The sequence below is a fragment of the Phyllostomus discolor genome, chromosome 6 (genome assembly GCF_004126475.2).
Source record: "Phyllostomus discolor isolate MPI-MPIP mPhyDis1 chromosome 6, mPhyDis1.pri.v3, whole genome shotgun sequence".
Lineage (NCBI taxonomy): Eukaryota > Metazoa > Chordata > Mammalia > Chiroptera > Phyllostomidae > Phyllostomus > Phyllostomus discolor.
Window position 1 is genome coordinate 68,702,292 of NC_040908.2, and position 19,030 is coordinate 68,721,321.

Genomic DNA, 19,030 nt, shown 5'->3' on the forward strand with positions numbered 1-19,030 from the left:
TAAGCGCACTCAGTCCTTTGCAAGGCTCTCGCACTGCCAAAGATGCGGGAACCGGTCCCCGCGTCAAAGCAGATGCCTTGCCTTCCGCAGCGCCCAGGGCCCCACCCCCACACCACGGCGGCTGCGCGGCGAGGCCCCCGGGTCTCCACGTGACCACCGTCACTGCCTCCTTGAGGCGTGCGCCGCCATCATAAGTCCTGGCGGCCGATCCAAGGCTGCCTCCCTCCTCCGTCCTGCGGGACAGCGTGATGGGTTGGGGCTGTGCTGTCCCCGCTCTCCCTAGCTCGTGAAGCCGTGAGCCTCCGAGAGCCGAACGAGGACTTCGGACTCACGGTGTCCCGGCGAAGAGCTAACGGGCGGACCCACAGGTGACGGCACGGCGGAGGCGGTGCCCAGGGCTGTGCCCCGCCCCTCGCAGGCCAGCGTCCGGAACCCGTGGCCCGTGCCCGTTTTCAGAATGGCCGCCTGCCGTGCTTGACCCGCGGCCTCTCCGCTTCGATTCCTCGCTGGAAATGCCGAGGCTGCGACCGTGACTGACAGTCTCGCTCACACGCACGCACGGACCCAGACCCACACCCGGAGCCCCAGTCCTGGGCCCGGGGCCGCTCTCATCCCCGGCGTCGCTGCCGGAGTCCGGACCACGGCTCCCGCGCCGCCACCGCCGCCTCGCCGAGAAGGGCCGCGCCGTACTTCGAGCGCGGCGGCCCCCGGCCGGCAGGGATGGGAAAGCAGGCTGGAGAAGCAGCAGGAGCCACCGCAGCTTCCACCTCCACTGGAGCCAGTCTGGAGCCCGCGGCTGGCCGCGGCAGGGGCCCGCGGAGCGCGGCCGCCGCCCTCCTGGGAGCGCTTCACCTGGTAATGACCCTCGTCGTGGCCGCGGCGCGGGCCGAGAAAGAAGGTGGGTGTCCTCGACCGACGTCTCCCCGGCCCGGCGCTGTCACCGCGTCCTTGTGGAGGCCGCTGCCGGGCTGAGACCGGGAGGCAGGGCCGCAGCGCGATGCTCTGTCCGGTCGAAGTTGCTGGGTCGAGCCCAGTCCGGAGCCGCGAACTTGCCATCCAGATGCCACCTCGCGGCTCTGGCCGCAACGAGTTTCTCTCGTCCGTGATTCCTTCTTGTCCTCCCCCTTGTCCGCAGTCACTGCCATTTCAAAACTTCCTGACTTCTCGGATATTCTTGCCACTTAGCCCAGTCTGTGATGGGGTGGGGAAGGATATATATTTAGACTTGATTGCTGCTAATAGGCAAATTTTAGGACTCTTTCTTATTTTGGTTGTGATTTTAATAACGGCGTGCATACAGGGCTCACCTTAAAGTGCCGTAGTCAGAATAGCGAGACTAGTGGAAAGGCTTCAAAACCCAGCTTATATTTTACTTTGAATTTGCTCAAGCATTTCTAGAAGAAGAATCTTGTTTCTTCAGTTTCCCTCTTCAGTATCGCTTTGCAGTGTTGACGAATGTTTAGCTAACAGCTTTCTATATGTATATGTAATACAGTTCTACTTAGCATTCCAGTAAGCTATTGAAAGTCTGTTTACATTTTTTATTTTAACATACGTAATTGGATGTCATTATCTTCAACATGAAAGGCTTCAAAAGCAAATGTAAAGTTTCTAGTTTGCAAACCTTTATAATTTACAGTCAAGGGCTGGCCCCTATTTTAAAACCTCTTGTTAGTACTGTATAGCTGTAAACTGGTACTTTCACAGGGTTAAGCATTATTTTGTCACCTAGAAGACCAAAACTATAATTTTGTCAATACTACCTGTTTTTGAGCCTAGGGAAATGAGTCACAGAGCCTTTCTGAAGAAATCACTAAAAGTCAGTGCTTGTTAAAAAACTAAGCAAAACTTGTTAGTTTAGCTTTTGCTTCACACTGAACTGCCACGGCAAGAAAATTTGATGTTCCACTTTATGCTTTTTATTGTTATTTAAAGCACCAGCAGATACAAACTAAGTTAATCTTAAAGTGCAAGTGTGCTTTCGTTTACTGTTTCTTTATTTTTGTTCAAAACATTACATTTCCTCATTTCACACTGTAAGCAACCTTAGTCTGGGTTAACATAGATGGAAATTATTCAAAGAATTGCTGTCTATAGAAAGGAGTAATTGATAGATACAAGTTTATTTCTGGAATAAAATACTGATGCTTTAGGACCAGCCAGGCCCAGTGTGGCTGGAGTTCATCATTGGTTACAGACCTGCAGTTAGTTGATTGTTCCTGTGTGTCCATGATGCCGGCGCAGTCTGGCATGTAGTTGGTGTCCAGGAAACCTAAAATAGTACAGTAATGTAATGGGCTTTTCTCCTTGAGTTCAACATCGTCCTTGGCAGGTACTGCGTCCTTGCTTTTCTGTCCCTTTGCTTACCATGCACAGTGTCAGGCACACAGTAGACATTTGTTTGAATGAATGTCTTCCTGGGCCATCATTAGCACAGGGAAATAGAAGAATGAGTCTAGTAAAATATTAACTTTGTGTTATCCTGCTGCTTATTTTTCCAAGAGCCATTTTATATGCCAATTATTTGTAGAGTTAAGGAAACAAATCCCTTGTTTGAGAATGTGGGCCTAAATTATATTTGCTAATTTTCTACTTGTGTAGTTTATAAAAGTTTTAGTACACCTCTCTGATGCCCATAAATGTAAGGGTCAGGTGAGGGGAATGCTTGCCAGGGTATAAAGTTTGAAAAGATGTGGTTGAGTCAGTCAGTGGTCCTGACACAGTGAGACATCTTTTGTAGCCATGTTATGTCTGTGTACACAGACTGTACAAATAAGCTGTTCAAGATATTGGTGGTGATTATATTAATATAGAACATAGGCCTCTCTGCTCATCGTGAACAAACAGGTCTGGTTCATATTAAATATTCCTGAAGGTGGCTCCAGAAATGGGCTGTGCTTTCAACCTTCCTGCTGATCAAATTCTAGTATTGTTTTTGTTTGAGTAGCAGGAAAAATGAGATTGATTTTTCTCACATGATTGTGGTACCAGGAGTTTGACAACTGACAAGACACAAATACAACACTTGCCCCAAAAAGATCTTGAGTTTTTTCAGCAGGTCTGGGCAGATTTTTAAAGGTAGCGAAGTTCTGTTTGTCCATAGATGCCGTAGGGATTCTTTTATGCTTATTAGTAACATAAACTAGTTTTCTTTTTCAAAGTTGAGATTCACCTGCAATTGTAATGATGGTTTTCTGGGTATTTTGTAAGTTTGTATAGTTTTCCTCCGCTGCAGCAGAATTTCACCAAAAAATCTTTAAAACATAATAAAACACATTGTCTCCTAAAGAAAACCAGCAGAAATAGCTAGATTACCTAATGCGGTTTTTCATGTTTGGATTAGATGTTGTTAATTTTTTGAAGTCAGAAACATGAGCCATTTATTGTCTTAACATCGTATATATCGTAACTGTATCTTAACATTCATCTTTACATGGGGTTGTGTTATCAGCAGCCCAGAGAAAAGGGACTTGGAAAATGTTTTGGCTGTACTCCGCAGTTTGTAAGGACTTTGTAAGAGTTGGCAGAGGTAGAAGTTACTATAATTACTACAAATAACTCATTTATGCTGGATTAGTATCAAGATTTTTCTTGAAGCTAAGATCTAGATGTTGAGAATTGTGAGAGTAGGGGTGTGTGTGTGTAATGAAAATATAATAAAAATATGTAGCAAAAATAGATATGTGTATACACTAAATGTATAATTTTTAGTAGTATTTTTGACTTACAAATCAGCTCATTATAACCAGTGTGTAGGAACTTTAAAAAAAAAAAGTGTCATGTCATGTAATACAGTTCTTTTTTTTCCATCACAGTAAAGAACTCTATATTTCTGATATAGAAGCTACCACTATATGCTAGACTTAATAACTCCTGCCAAAGTTTGGCCAGTTTGTTTTAGGTAAAAATTGTTCCACTGTCTTCTGGCCTCCATACTCATTTTTTAAATTATATATTTTTTATTACAGTGGCTATTTGGTATTATTTTAATTAGTTTCAGGTGTACAGAACAGTGGTTAGACAGTCATCATTTACAAAGTGATCCCCCAATATTTCAAGTACCCCATTGGTACCATACTTAGTTATTACAATATTATTGGCTATATATTCTCAGTGTTCTACTTTACATCCTGTGACTATTTTGTACAAAACTTCTGAAATGGGTTTTTGGAAGGCATGGTTGCCTTTTAATTTATGATAAATAAAAAGGTCATTTTATTTGTCTAGTAAATATACTTGGAGAAGTTTCAGGAATATGATTGTTTTGGTCTGTGACAGTTCAGTTTTGTTTTAAGCTGTGTATGTGACAGAAGTGCAGGAGGAGGATACAGAGGTGTTTTATCTACAGAGCATGTGAACAAAGTGCTTAGAAATAAAGGCCAGAGGAGAGAGAGAAAAACTTAATTTGATTACATAATTTGTTTGAGGATCTAGAATTGATTAGGAGCAGTATTTACTTCTAATCAAATTACCACTTTATATAAGTGTAAGAATATTTTAAAAAGTGATTTTCTTAAAAGTGACCTGTTTTAATCCTTTGGGTGTAGAGTGGCTACTCTAATTTAGGGTCTAGTAAATAAAACATCACTTCATTAATATTGGTTAAAGCTGTTCACTACTGCCAGGAGCCTTGCCATCCTGTAGTTAGAAACAGTGTGTCCTCTCTTGCAGATGACTATTTCCTTAGCCTTGCAGGACTCAGAGACACCAGCTAAAAAGATCAGCTTTGGTGAGTAGATGTAAAAATTATCTAATTTGCTGTCATCCAGAGTAGTAATAAGCCAAACTACTCTTGGGGAAAATGAAATCATCGATGGGTGCTTGATATTTTAGAAATTCTCCTTCATCTGCGTGTGACTTGAGCATTCTGATTGTCCTTGCCAGATTGCCCAGAGGCTTGTTTTCTGTGGCTGAATTTTCCCTTGCCATCTGTTGTAGGCACATCAGATACTGTTGATAGCTGCGCCTTGGAACCTTTCTCCCGTGGTTTCAGTGACTTTGTAGTTCTTGGTTATTATCCTGCCTTTGTCAGTCACTGTTCTCTAGGTGCCACGTGGATATCTTCCTCCATTTGCATTTCTAGCCATCAACACACTACACATGTCCAAAGCAGAATTATCTCATGCCACCTCCAGTTTCCCAGTTTTTAATATTAATGCCATGATTATTCTCTGCCACCTTGGTCTCATTTTTTATTCTTCCAGGCAACATCAATACCTGTTAACTATCTTGATTAGCTCTCCTGCATCCTCCTGCCTGGGGCACTACAGTGGGCTCTCACCTCTCAACTTTCTCTATTTCTCTTCAGTCCTGCGATCCCCTCTGAATTTGCATTATCATTGTCATTCATCTGAGCTTAATCGTGTATTGCTTAATTTAGCTACTTAAATTATTTTATGGGTGTCATTCTTTGCACAGAGTAGGATTTCTATAGGGCAGAACATCTGTTAACATGAGCAGTTTATGCAGAGCAGGCCATTCAGTTTTAAATGAAGGTTTGCCTAAGACTTTATTCTCTCCCTCCCAAACCCAAGAACTGGGTTGTGGGTCAAGAGTACATGTGAAACTGAACTCGGATGCAGATATTACTAGGAATTCTGCTATAATTGGACATATGGTGGCACCACTTTTTTCTTCTCTACATGTTGCTTTCCCTTATAACTAAAATGAGTATTAGACACTACATAAACCATCACTTTTTTTAACTTTTGGATTTTAAGATTTCTATTCCATTGATCTATTTTCTCTCTTATGCCTGTGCTGCACATTTTGATTACTGTAGTTTTGTTACATGTTTTGAAATCAGGAAGTGTGAGACCTCAAACTTCGTTTTCTTTCAAGATTGTTTTGGCTATTTGGTGTTCTTTGTGATTCCATATGGATTTTTCTATTTATGCAAAAAATGCTGTTGTAGTTTTGGTAGGGATTGCATTGAACCTGAAGATTGCTTTGGGAAGTATAGACAGCTTAATAATATTGTTTTCCAATCCATGAACATGGAATGTCTTTCCATTTATTTGTGTCTTCTTTAATTTGTTTTAGCAGCATTTATAGTTTTCAATGTACAAGTCTTTCACCTCCTTGGTTATTATATTTTCCTAGAAATGTTATTCTTTTTGATGCTATTGTAAATCAGACCTGCATTTTTGAACAAATGATTTCAATCATTATATGGCACTAAGAATTGTGAACATGTAATTTTTGATAAAAGTAGCATACTCTATTAGAAACTATCACCCTGGCTGGTGTAGCTCAGTGGGCTGAGCATGGGCCTGTGAATCAAAGGGTCTGTGGATCGATTCCCAGTCAGAGCACATGCCTGGGTTGTAGGCTAGGTCCCCAACACGGGATATGAGAGAGGCAACCACACATTGATGTTTCTTTCCCTCTCTTTCTCCTTCCCTTCCCCTCTGTAAAAATAAATAAATAAAATCTTTTTTTAAAAAGAAACTATAAATTCTACATAAAATATTTCTTTAGATTATTTGCTTAAAAATTAAATGTACTTTAAGACTTCTTAAGTTCTAACATTTTATGACTTCTAAATCAGTTTTGACTGCAAAATGAAATGACAGTTTAACTTTGGTTCTTAATTAATTTTTTTTCTTTATAGTTATAGTATTAGATTTGGATCAAAGTACATGCTAGTAAAAACTGTCTTAGCAGTCAGTACAGGGTGAAAAATAGCCTATGCCAAATCTACTGACACAAATTAATTAGCAGTTTGCATTCCATGGTATGACAAGGGCCCTACTTGGGTATTTGATTAGAGGGCTTTGTTGTGGACCACATGTCTTCTTGGACATTTTGGACAGGACTAAAGGTCCTGCAAGGAGATTTTCTTTTTGAGGAATGGTTAAATTACATGCAGGAGATTATCTAGGGAATTATTTATGCTACAAAGTTTCTCTCAAAACTTAGCTGTGTTTATAAAGAGTTTTGAGATGTGACTTAAGTATGTCATTCCAAAGTTATTTGGTAGAGCTGCATATAAGAGTGTGCTTTTTCAAACTGGGCTACTTAAAAAATGCTTCTCTGAATTGGTTACTTGGGCTCATCTGAAGTTTTGCTCCTTGATTTGCAAATGGGGCATGAAGTAGGTGTTATCAGTACCAAAAAGTACAATAGTTTCTGTTTTCAGAGCCAGTGCAGTAGTAGCTGTGTTTCCCACTTACGGAAGTTACTTCGTATTTATAGCTCACTGGGGCTTCTCTTGGGTTATGGTTGCAGGAGAAAATGAGTTACTGAGAATTGTGCTAAAGACAGAAATCATAAGAGAAAAGAAGTAGTTCAGATCTAATTTTATTGAGTCCTAGAAATTCTTATAAATAGAAAATAATTTTTGAATATCGTCAGCCCCTTCCCAACTGTGTCCAGGTTTATTTATACTTACATAGGATCATGAGCTTCTGGAGGTTAAGGACTAGGTCATGTTCTTCTTGTCCCTACCATTTTAAGGAGGGGTTCAGCACATTGAGTTCAGTTTTGGTAGGAGAAGCAATTAAAGATGAACTGGAATAAGAAAAATATTTCTGGAATGATAATATTTATCCAAATTTTAGGTTTTACTATTTCAGGAATATATTTTGTAGGCAGTTATTGCCTATATTGGTAACACCTATAATTACTGTTCTTGATCGTGATGACTACTTTTTTACCATATACTGCCTTCATGTTGCTTGAACACTGGGCTAATTGTTTTGCATGCCTTATCTTATTTAATTCTTACATTAGCCCTACATGGAGTGACAATCCTCCTTTCCTCACCCCCAAATCAGCCTGTTCTTGGCCACAATTCCTCTATGGCTGTCAGTACTGCTGGGAGGTGCTTGTTTGTGATAGTATAGTACACAATTTTAATCTCTAGTGAAATTAGATACTATAATATATGTTTTTCCTGTGCATACACGTAGCATTTTCTTGTCTATCTTGTTTTTATTCCCTGTGAACCCTAAAATTATTTTTGAAGAAAATTTAAAGTTCCCTTACTTATATCACTCTACTGTCTTGCTTTATTTCAGCTTCTTTCTCTGATTTGTCACATTGTCTTCTGTCCCTCTCATCATCTGCCTGCCTCTTATAAAGACCACTGTGATTGCATGTTCTGTGCCCCACAATACATTATTATTTTTGTTTAAACTGTCAGTGATTTTTAAAAAAAGATTTTAAAGAGATTTACATTGTGTGTGTATGTGTATATTGTTTATATAATTAACATGTAGTTACCATTTCTGGTGATTTTCATTCTTTTGTATATTCATATTTCCACCTCGTATTTTCTTATGCTTGGAAGATTTCCTTTAATATTTCTTATAGTATGTATCTGCCAAGAAGGAATCATTTCAGCTTTTATATGTCTGAAATAGTCTTTATGTTGCCTTTGTTTTATTAGAAGATATTTTTTCTATAGGTTGATATATTTTAATTTTTTTAATACTTTAGAGATGTTATCTTCACTGTTTTCTCCCTTGCATTGTTTCTCATGAGAAATTTGATATCATCTTTATATTTGTCCCTCTGTGTGTAACATCTTTTTTTCTCTTCATCCTTTTAAGATTTTCTGGCTGTTACTTGTTTTGAGCAATTTGATTTGGTGCTTCCAGGTATAGTTTTTTTTTTTCATTTTTTTGTTTAGGGTTTATTGAATTTCTTGGATCTATGAATTTATATTTTCCATGAAGTTTAGGAAATTTTCAGCTATCATTTCTTTAAGTATTTTTCCAGTGGTTCTCTCCCCAACTCCAATTTGGAGGCTACAATTACCCATGTATTAGGCAGCTTGTAGTTGCTCTTACAGTTCACTGTACTGTTTAGTTTTTGCAATTTTTTCTGTGCATTTCATTTTATATAGGCCCTATTGTTTTGCCTTCAGATTTCTTAATCTTTTGTGATGTCTAATCTCCATTAATCTCATTCAGGGTATTTTTCATCTCACAGATTGTAGTTTTTCTAGAAGTATGATTTCAGTCTTTTTTATATCTTTTATTTCTTAATTTTTTGAACATATAGAACATATTTATAATACCTTTTTATTGGGGCATTAGCTAATTTTAACATCTGTGCCGATTCTGGGGCTGGTTTCAATTGAATATTCTCCTCATGTATTCTTACCTTTTCTTCTTTAATTTTTTTTCCCTCTTACTGAATCTAGAAAGAGGGGAAGGGAAGTAGAAGGAGAGGAAGAGAACCATCTATGTGAGATAGAAGCATCGATCAGTTGCCTCTTGCACACACCTCAACCAGAGACTGAACCTGCAAACCAGGCATGTACGTGCCCTGACCAGGAATTGAACCACCAATCTTTTGGTTTGCAAGACAACACCCAACCAACTCAGCCACACTGGCCAGGGCTTTTCTTACCTTTTTGTGTTTACTAGTCTTTAATTGGATGCCAGACATCGTGAGTTTTACTTTGTTAGATGCTGTATTTTTGTATTCCAAAAATATTGTTGAGCTTTGTTCTAAGATTCAGTTAAGTTTCTTGAAAGCAGTTTGATCTTTTTTGGATCTTGCTTCTAAGATTTTTTTATGTGGGTATAGACCAGTGCTCAGTATAGGACTAATTGTTCCCCACAGCTAAAGCAAGACCTTCTGAACACTCTATCCAAAATCCAAGTTTGACTGGTGGGAACAGGCTCTGTGTGAGCCTGGCTGTGCGAATACTAGGCACCACCCTTAATTTTTTTCAGTGGTTCTTTTCCAAGCCAAGGGAGTTAACCATATGTGCCGATCACTACCTAATCTCTAGGATTGTCTGTGCAGCTCTCTTTTTCTGGTATCCTATCCTATGAACTCTCACTGCCTTGGTTTCCTCTTGGCTCTCAGCTCTGTGTCATCAATTCAGAGAGTCCACCAGGCTCCATCACAGTTTCCCCTCCCTGTACTCTTGCCTAATAATTCAAGGCAGTAAACTGGGAAAATCATAGGGCTCACCTTATTTGTTTCCCATCTTTTAGGGAGTGTTGTCCTTTACTGACTATTTAGGGTGCGAAAACTATCACTTCATTTATCTTGTTTGAGTGTTTCATTGTTTCAAGTGGGAAGGTACATAGAGTCCCTGTTAATCCATTGTGCCCAGGAGCAGAAATCGATATACCTGTATCATTTATTAATCTTCAGTATGAGCAGTGTTGTTACTTTCAGGTATTATTTGCAAACATCTTGCTACAGAACAATTTTGGTAATTAATATTAGGTAGGATGGTTTATTCATTTCCTGTTGCTACTGTAACAAACAAACTTAGTGGCTTAAAAACATCACCAATTTACTATGTTACAGTTCTGGAGATCAGAAATCTGACATGGATTCCAAGAGCTAAATGAAGGTGTTGGGATGGCTTTGTCCTTTCTGTAGGCTCTAGGGGAAAATGTTTGAAAAGACTTTTCAAACTTCTAGAGACGTCTCACATTTCCTTGGCTTGTGGCCCCTTCCTCCATCTTCAGAGCCAGCGACATCTGGCCAAGTTGTTACACAGCCATCTTTCTGGTCTTCCCATTTCTGCTTCTTTCCTCCACTTTTAAGGATATTAAGCCCACCCTAATAATCCAGAATAATCTCTTAAAGTCAGCTGATTACATCCTTAATTCCATCTGCAATCTTAATTCCTTTTTTGCCTGGTGAACTAACATATTCACAGGTTCCTGAGATTAGGACCTGGACATCTAGTGGGTGGAGGGAGGTCTTTTTGCTTGCCACAGGTAAATGGCTTTCACCACCCTTCTACTCAGACATTTGTCGTTCTTCCTACAGTGAAGAAAAATGATCTTTTAAAGACTTTCCTCTAAACCTACACATTAAAAATATTAGAAATAGTGAACTCTGTAAACCTATACTTTTAAGAAATGTGTTATTATAGCTTATCTCTCATACATAGTGTATGGGGGTAGTTTGGTTTCATTATGGAGATAGATGCAATTCTGATGGTAATTGTTATGGATTACTTCACAAAATTGTGATTTGAGAATTTTCATCCTATTGTTATCTGGCAATCTATAGAAACTACTCAAGTTTATGTTAGGTAGCCAAGGTGGCTAAGAAAGGACCAGGAACTAAAAAGGTCCAGTTAAGGACTTTTACTCAAGGCAGGACACTGGGATCAGTTGGGCTGAGTCCAAGCAGACTACAGTGGCAAGGGAAAAGGGTAGAAGGGTCTTTAAGGGTGTGTAGACCCCTGAGGAGGGTGGGTCCCCCTGCTGATCTGCCCCAGGTGTCCTAGATACAGGTGTTTGCAAGACAAAACAGTGTCCTCTGATCAGGGATGGTGGACAGGGCAACAGAAAGTCTAGGCGACTTATGGGCCTTTTTTCTGGGAAAAGCTTGAGGGAGAGAGAAAGGGCAATGAGGATTCAACTGGTTTCCAGCAGGATACCCATGACTATGCCTCAGTTGCTTTTGATAATGGGGAATCTTGTGGTCAGGTATATAGCTGGCATACCTTTGTTCCAGCTTAGGTAGTGGCTTAGATCCTCTATGTCCCAGAAGATTCTAACAGTTTGTGAAGTCGATTTATTGCTACAAATGTAATTTTAGGTAGGTGTCAATGTACCTTATATTTCAATAATTTTTCCTCTTAAAATCATATAATAGTATCTTCCCCTCACTCACTTACCACAGTTACCTTTACCTTATGTGCTTTGTCACGTTTTATCAAGTGGAGTAGCTGGTCACTCCTTGTGTGTGTTCTTTTCTTGTCATGCCTTCAGCAGTGTCTACTCCCATATGCCAACAATTTCAGTGTTCTTTGACAAGTGTCAGTGTTATAGACTCATGATTTTTCTCCCTGCCCTCTACCCACAATTCTTTGAGAAGGGTTGTGTGTGCTTAATATTGATAGAAGAACATGTACAACAGCTCTGAGTGATTTTCACATTGCCTTCCACGGCTGCCTTTCTATTGTATTTGACTCCCACCTTCCTCATATGTCTAAGTAAGTGTCGATAGAATTCTTAGGTAATTATTCAATACAGTATTTCCTCATACTATTTAAGCCAGAAGTTAGTGTATAAAATGAATAATAATGCAAAATGGTAATGCAGATTTTAATCACTGCCCCTCCCCCACACACACATATTACACAAAACAAACCAGGCTTTTATATCTGCAAGCACAGTTGAAGGTCAGTAGGGCCAGTTTTTAGGTCACACAGACAAGCCAGTGGAATTTTTAATAAATTCTCCTCCTTTTCTGGCACACCCCACCCCCACCCAGGTGAAAGTGCATTATGTGTACAGCATGGCAGTCAGGTAAGAAGTTGGCCAAAGCAGTCAGCACTTTGTCCCTATTGCAGGAAGAGGCCCCAGGATATCACCCTTCTGTGGCCACATTTCTGGGACCTAGACTGATTGGCTGAGCACCTTTTTTTCCACTTGGCTGGTCTCTGCCTGGGGTCTAGTGCCTGGTAAATAGACAAGGTCAAGGCTTTGTAGATGGATGACTTTTCTTCACATACTAGTTTATCATTTACCAGCTGTGTATGTCCTTGGGACAAATTATTTGTGGACTTTTCTAGCTATAAAATGGGCATACATGTGTTTAGTAGAGTTGTTTAACACTTTATATGTATACCCAAATGTTAGTTTTTGGTATCTTTTCTTTCTTTCTCTGAGGTTTTTTTTTTTTTTTTTTTGCTTCTGTCTCTACTTGTATCTTCCCATCCCTTTCATCCAGGGAAAGAAACTGTGCCTGGAGCTTTTGTCTGTTGGATCAGCCCTTAATACCCTCCTGCTCCCTAGTAGGCATTTGCTTGGGAACAAGGGAAGTCTAAGGATGCACCCCAAAGAGGTAGCCATTCCTTTAAGGTGTTGTATTTTATTTTAATAATATATGCAAATTTTGCATTTTATTCCATGCTGATTTCACTTGGAAACCAATATTTCCTAGGTGGATCCCCCTGGAAGAAACCTGAGGATTTCCTACTTCTAGTTCACAGGGCACATTCCTGGAAACCATTCTTCACTGGCTTCAGCAGCATTATTACAGTCATTCTCAATCAGCAGGGAGGATGCAATGGAACGACACCAGGGTCTTTGTATGCCAAGGGTTCCCTGCACAATTCAGCATCAGAAAGGTTGTTGTGAAAGGTAATGAGGGAAAGTTAGAGAACTGGACGGTTTTGAATTACTTATGGTAGCCCCAGGTAGTCCAGTGTTGTCCACAGGCCCCTTTGGAAGTGGAAGTGTGGGGTGGGTACCAGCTACTTGTGGGAGAAAATGTTAGGTTTTCATTTCAAGATTCTGTTTCTGTAGATCCTACTGCATCTGCTTTGTTTTTTTATCTTATTTGAGTGCTTTGTCTGCAGTGATATTATGAATAATCTTCACCAGATGGATGTATAGATGTTTCTGAATCATTGCAAAATGAGTGCTCCAAGACCAGGAATAACAGTCTAGGTAGAGGAGTACCAGCACAGAAAGGTACATTCGAGGATATCAGAGAAAGCTGAAAGTGTCATTAGATTCTGAAAAGGACATTTTTTCAAAAACATAAGGTGGGCATTTGGGTGTCTGCAGACAGGGGAGGAAATAACAGGCTAGCAGACAGAGTCCGTCGGAAGGATTTGGGTGGAATGGGGGGCAGAAAGACCTAAACCAGGTGGGCTAGGTCTAAGGATGGAGGAAACTGCTGATAAAACAGTTGTCTTTTTAAACCTTCACCTCCACCCCCACCCCCAGAGTATCTTTAAGGATCTGGACTTAACATATGCACTATGTACTGGGTGATTTCTGTACCTTTGTACAGTTGAAAATGAAAGTCTTAACTTACACCTGCTGCATAGTCCTAACACATCAACAAATTGTACTTTAGTGAGTTAAGTCAAATAATTAACATAAGTGATGTCACATCTTCTAAGCCAGGAGTCCCCAACCTCCAGGCCGCTGAACAGTACCACTCTGGGCCTGTTAGGAACCAGGCTGCACAGCAGGAGGTGAGCTTGAATGTAATGCACTTGAATCACCCCCAAAACCATCCACCTCCCCCATCCTTGGAAAAATTGTCTTCCATGAAACCAGTCTCCGGTGCCAAAAAGGTTGGGCACTGCTGCTCTAAGGCTGTGCCTTAAAAAAACTGATTTGGGTAGTGAGTTGGGGAAGGAGTCTCATCCCCCAATGATAGCAGCCAGGGAGCTGCTTATTGCCAGGTCTCTGTCTTCACCATTCAAAGATAAGTGGAAGCTGCTGGAAGTCACTCTTGCTTTACGTGGCATACGTTATGAAGATTTATGTTTTGTCTCAGTATCTCCCTGCTGAGGGTGGAATTTGTTCTCAGAGGTCTCGGGGAGATAGGAGTGCCCACTCTTACCTGCATTATGCCTGGTAACAACAAATGCTCAGTAAATCTTGACTCAATTGAAAATTGAATGACACACCATCAGGCTGGTTCATGACCATCTCTGTTTTTACCTCAGAACTTTGTGTTGGTTTCTTAAACTCTTAATATTTAAAACATTAAAACACCACATTGATTGTTTTTTTAAAAACATAGACCCTCCAAGCCCTGAGAACTGAGACCCTTAAGAACTGAGGTGTGACTATCTGGTAATCACACCTCAGTTCTTATTTGGTCACCAGAGAAGGCTAAACACTGGCAAGTTAATTCATTAATTTTTATTCACTAGGCCTTATATCCCAGCCTGTGTCTGCAAGATAAAGGCACAGTTCTGGCCTTGCAGGAGTCTCCAGTACAGCTGGGGGAGTAGGCCTGCAGACAGACACTGAGGTACAGGTTATGGTGGTTGCCAGTATTGTGGACAGGGCTCTCTGTGTACTACAGGTTTGGGGAGCAGAAGACTGTAGCTGGTAACAGTGAGAAGACATTCACTGTGATCCAGTCAGTGTACAAATTTCTTTCCAAGACCATTCCAAAATGTTTAGATTTCAATAAAGCCTTTGGGGTCCATAAGTAAGGAAGCACATTTGTAAACTGACTTAACTCAGCGTAAGTAACCCATTTTTGGGTCTTGGTCTTGACATTCTATTTTTATTATGATGTGTTTTAAAAGGGAGTTTAAATTATTTTTTACTCCTCTCATCTTCCTACTTTAAAAAAAAAAACCTAAAAAAATGGTGTAAGACATCCTAGGAAGATATTTTATGTGACAAGACAGTGTGGTTTGATAACAAGAAAAGCTTTGAGGCACTCATACTTACTGGCTCTGTGACCTTGAATAAGTTACTTAGGCTGAGAGTCTGTTTTCTCTTAGACTAAAGGAGAATAAAATATTTTATGGAGTAAAACTTTTTTATATTTTAAACTTTTGCTTCCAGAGTGCTTAATCCATCTGCCATCATCTTTTCTCCTTCATTATCAACTTTCTTGAAAAAATTCCCATTGTAAGCTTGGATTAGTGAGTATACAGTTTTTAATTATAGGCAATTTATTAATTACCCATTAAAATTCCTTATTTTCATGTGATCTTTATGCTTTGATCTTATTTCCTTCTCCTTTCTGCAGATTGTATCCAGGGAATTTAAATAAATGGAACCCTCTCAAACCTTCGATTTTATAGTCACATATGAGTAAATTTAACAGTGTGCTGGTTTTTTAAGTATATTTTATTGATTATGTTATTACAGTTGTCCCATTATTTTCTCCGCTTTATTCCCCTCTGCCCTGCATACCACTTCCTACCAGCATTTGCACTCCGCCCCTGCCTCCCTTAGTTCATGTCCATGGGTCTTACATATACGTTCTTTGGCTTCTCTGTTTCCTATACTATTCTTAACCTCCCCCTGTCTATTTTGTACCTACCATTTATGCTTCTTATTCTGTGTACTTTTCCCCCCAGTCACTCTCTTCCCCCTCTCCACAGATAACCATCCATGTGATCTCTGTGATTCTGAATCACATTTCTGTGATTCTGAAACCAAAAAAGACACTGGAGTTCGAGCTGCCTGTCACTACCAAACCCAATAAGCAATGACAGCAATTGAATCTTCATGGGTGCATTATTCAGATGGCCAGCGATCTGAGAAGATGGTACTTTCGTACCCTAACAGACCATCTTCCCTTCTCTTTCCAGGCCAAGGTTTTTATATCAGGGAATAAACAAGGTGCAGTGAGGGGTTTTGAAATCCAGGAAGGGTCAGGTAGAAGAAACTGCAACATTCCTGTCCTAGCAGTTAGCTGTTCCAAGGGGCAGGTAGGTGGTCATTTGCCCCTCCCTGACACAGAATGGCCCGGATGCCTCCACTTGTCCCCAGGAGGTAATCTTTAGCAGTGTCCCAGAAGGTCGGCTATTTTCCCAGGAGCCAAGATGGGCTTTATCTGTAGTTTCTGAAACAAAAGCTTTAACATATGCATTACTTGCTGGGCTTATAACTTTTTACCTTAAATCAAAATTTTCCAACTTTTGATTCCTTATCAGTTCTGCTCCTGTTCTAGTTGTTTGCTTAGTTTGTTTTTGTCTTTGTTTTAGGTTCAGTTGTTGATAGTTATGAGTTTGTTGTCATTTTACTGTTCATAGTTTTGATCTTTTTCTTAAATAAGTCCCTTTAACATTTCATATAATAAGGGCTTGGTGTGATGAACTCCTTTAACTTGACCTTATCTGGGGAACACTTTATCTGCCCTTCCATTCTAAATGACAGCTTTGCTGGATAGAGTAATTTTCAATGTAGGTCCTTGCCTTTCATGACTTTGAATACTTCTTTCCAGCCCCTTCTTGGCTGCAAGGTTTCTTTTGAGCAATCAGCCGATAGTCTTATGGGCACTCCTTTGTAGGTAACTGTCTCCTTTCCTCTTGCTGCTTTTAAGATTCTCCCCTGGTCTTTATCCTTTGGTAATGTAATTATGATGTGCCTTGGTGTGTTCTTTCTTGGGTCCAACTTCTTTGGGAATCTCTGAGCTTCTTGGACTTCCTGGAAGTCTGTTTCCTTGCCAGATTGGGAAAGTTCTGCTTCATTATGTTTTCAATTTCTTGGTCTTCCTCTTCTTCTTCTGGAACCCCTAAGATTTGGATGTTGGAACATCCAACATCCCGCTGGTTAAATTTGTCCCGCTGGTTCCTAAGCCCCTCCTCATTTTTTTTTTTTAATTCCTGTTTCTTCATTCTGTTCTGGTTGAATGTTTATTTCTTCCTTCTGCTCCAAATCATTGATTTGAGTCTTAGTTTTCTTCCCTTTACTATTAGCTCCCTATATATTTTTCTTTATTTCACTTTTCATAGCTTTCACCTTTTCCTCTATTTTGTGACCATACTCAACCATTTCTGTGAGCATCCTGATTACCAGTGTTTTGAACTGTGCATGTGATAGGTTGGCTGTCTCTTCATTGCTTAGTTCTTATTTTTAGAGTTTTGATCTATTCTTTCATTTTGGGCCATATTTCTTTGAGCACACCTGTTATGTTGTAAGGGGTGGAGCCTTAGGTATTCACCAGGACAAGACAACCCATGCCACTGCGTAGTGGTACCATATGTGGGGGGAGGGGTCAGAGAAGGAACAGTGCCTCTTGCTCTGCTGTCTTCTGGCTTTCAGTCACTTCCCCCACTATCCACAAGCAAATTGGGCCCTTCCGGTCCTGATTCCTGGGTGGGTGGACTTGTGTATATTCTGGGACTCTGTGGGTCTCTTCAACAGACTCTGCTTTGAGGCTGGGAGTCTCCCACTGCCGCAACCTCTACAGAATTTTACAGCCAGAGGTTTTTGAGGCTTTCTTTTCCTGCACTGGAATCCTGGGTTGCATGGGGAGTCTCACTTCTCAGTTGTTTCTCCTGGTTTATCTGCACACAACTGTGATACCGCCAGGTGCTGCCTTGCCTGTGTCCTCTCCGCCCTGGATGCATGTCTCTGCCCCTTATACCAGTCTGGATGAATATTTCTTTTTTAACTCCTTGGTTGTTAGACTTCCATATAGTTCAGTTGTTGTTCAATGGCAGTTCTGGGGGGTTTTTTTTGTTTGTTTTTAAATTTGTTGTCCTCCTTTTGCTTGTGAGAGGAGGCAAAGTGTATCTACCTATACCTCCATCTTGGCCTGAAGTCCAACACTGTACTTCTTTAAGTTACGCTTCCTGTTCTCTGTCAGTGCACATCTCTCATGCAGTCAGTATTTATTGAGCTCACTGCTGGGCTCTGGGAACATGTTTGAGTAAGACATGGTCATTAGCTTCCAAGAATTTCTTATTAGAGAGACAGGCATAAACAAATAATTACAATGCTGGGTTAAAGATGCATATCAAGGTGGGAGTGAGGTTGACTGTATAAATAAACCTTTTTTGGTCAGCTTATATAATGGAGAGAACAATGCTAGTGGGACATAAGGTCTGAATCCATATAACCCAGATTTATAGCGCGTTAAAATACTGCTCCATAGTTCCATTCAACCCATCTCTACTACCCATGTAATAATTGTGCCTTTTTTTTGTGTGGAGGGCAGGTATGCCTGTGAGCCCTGAGAAAAGTTTGATCAGAGTAGGCTCAAGTTTCCCTGATAAGTTATCAGTCTTGTCCTCTTGCATGAAGAGCCTGGCTGCCTATCTCCTCTGGAGACTAGACATACAGCTAGTGTGAAATACCACCTTGATTGTGATCTTGAGCAGGTTAGCTAGCCCTCATGCCTCAGCTTCCTGATATGTCTTAATGGGGATAACAGGAGTTACCTCCCTTCTAGGGTTGGTGTGAGAACAGAATTAGATCATCTGTAGGGTTTGGCATATAGTAAGTGCTAGATTAGTGCTAGCTCTTGTTGTTACATATTCATAGTACATTTCAGTCCAGACCACTCATGTAATATCCAGCTAGCCAGATTGCATTTCCTCTCAGTTGGACTAGACCAACTCCTTGTCTGAAGTAATTCTATGTATTCAGCTCAGCAGACGTTTACTGAGGATCAAGGAGCCTGTCAGACACTGGGTTGGTCATTGAGACCTCAGAGATGAATAGGAGGTAATCTTGTCCTCAAATAGTTTGTGCTTTCTATTTGTATTGAACTCTTTTAAGATCAGGACACTTAAATGATTAGATTTGAAAAGTTGAATAAATAAAAATTAGAAAAGAGTTCTCTTTTAAAGTAAAATATCAGGTTAAGTAAAATT

The 19,030-nt window shown here is 40.3% G+C and overlaps 1 protein-coding gene across 2 annotated transcripts in view; it reads left to right on the plus strand.

Annotated features, from left to right (window-relative positions):
• Positions 1-207: 207 nt before the first annotated feature.
• TMEM131 (transmembrane protein 131) overlaps positions 208-19,030 on the plus strand; it is a 220,997-nt gene continuing 202,174 nt past the window's right edge. For both annotated transcript variants that reach the window (XM_036030067.1, XM_028517772.2), the window contains exon 1: positions 208-898. In XM_036030067.1, coding sequence (XP_035885960.1) covers positions 721-898 — 178 coding nt within the window. In that variant the 5' untranslated portion in view covers positions 208-720. The remainder of the gene's footprint in view (positions 899-19,030) is intronic.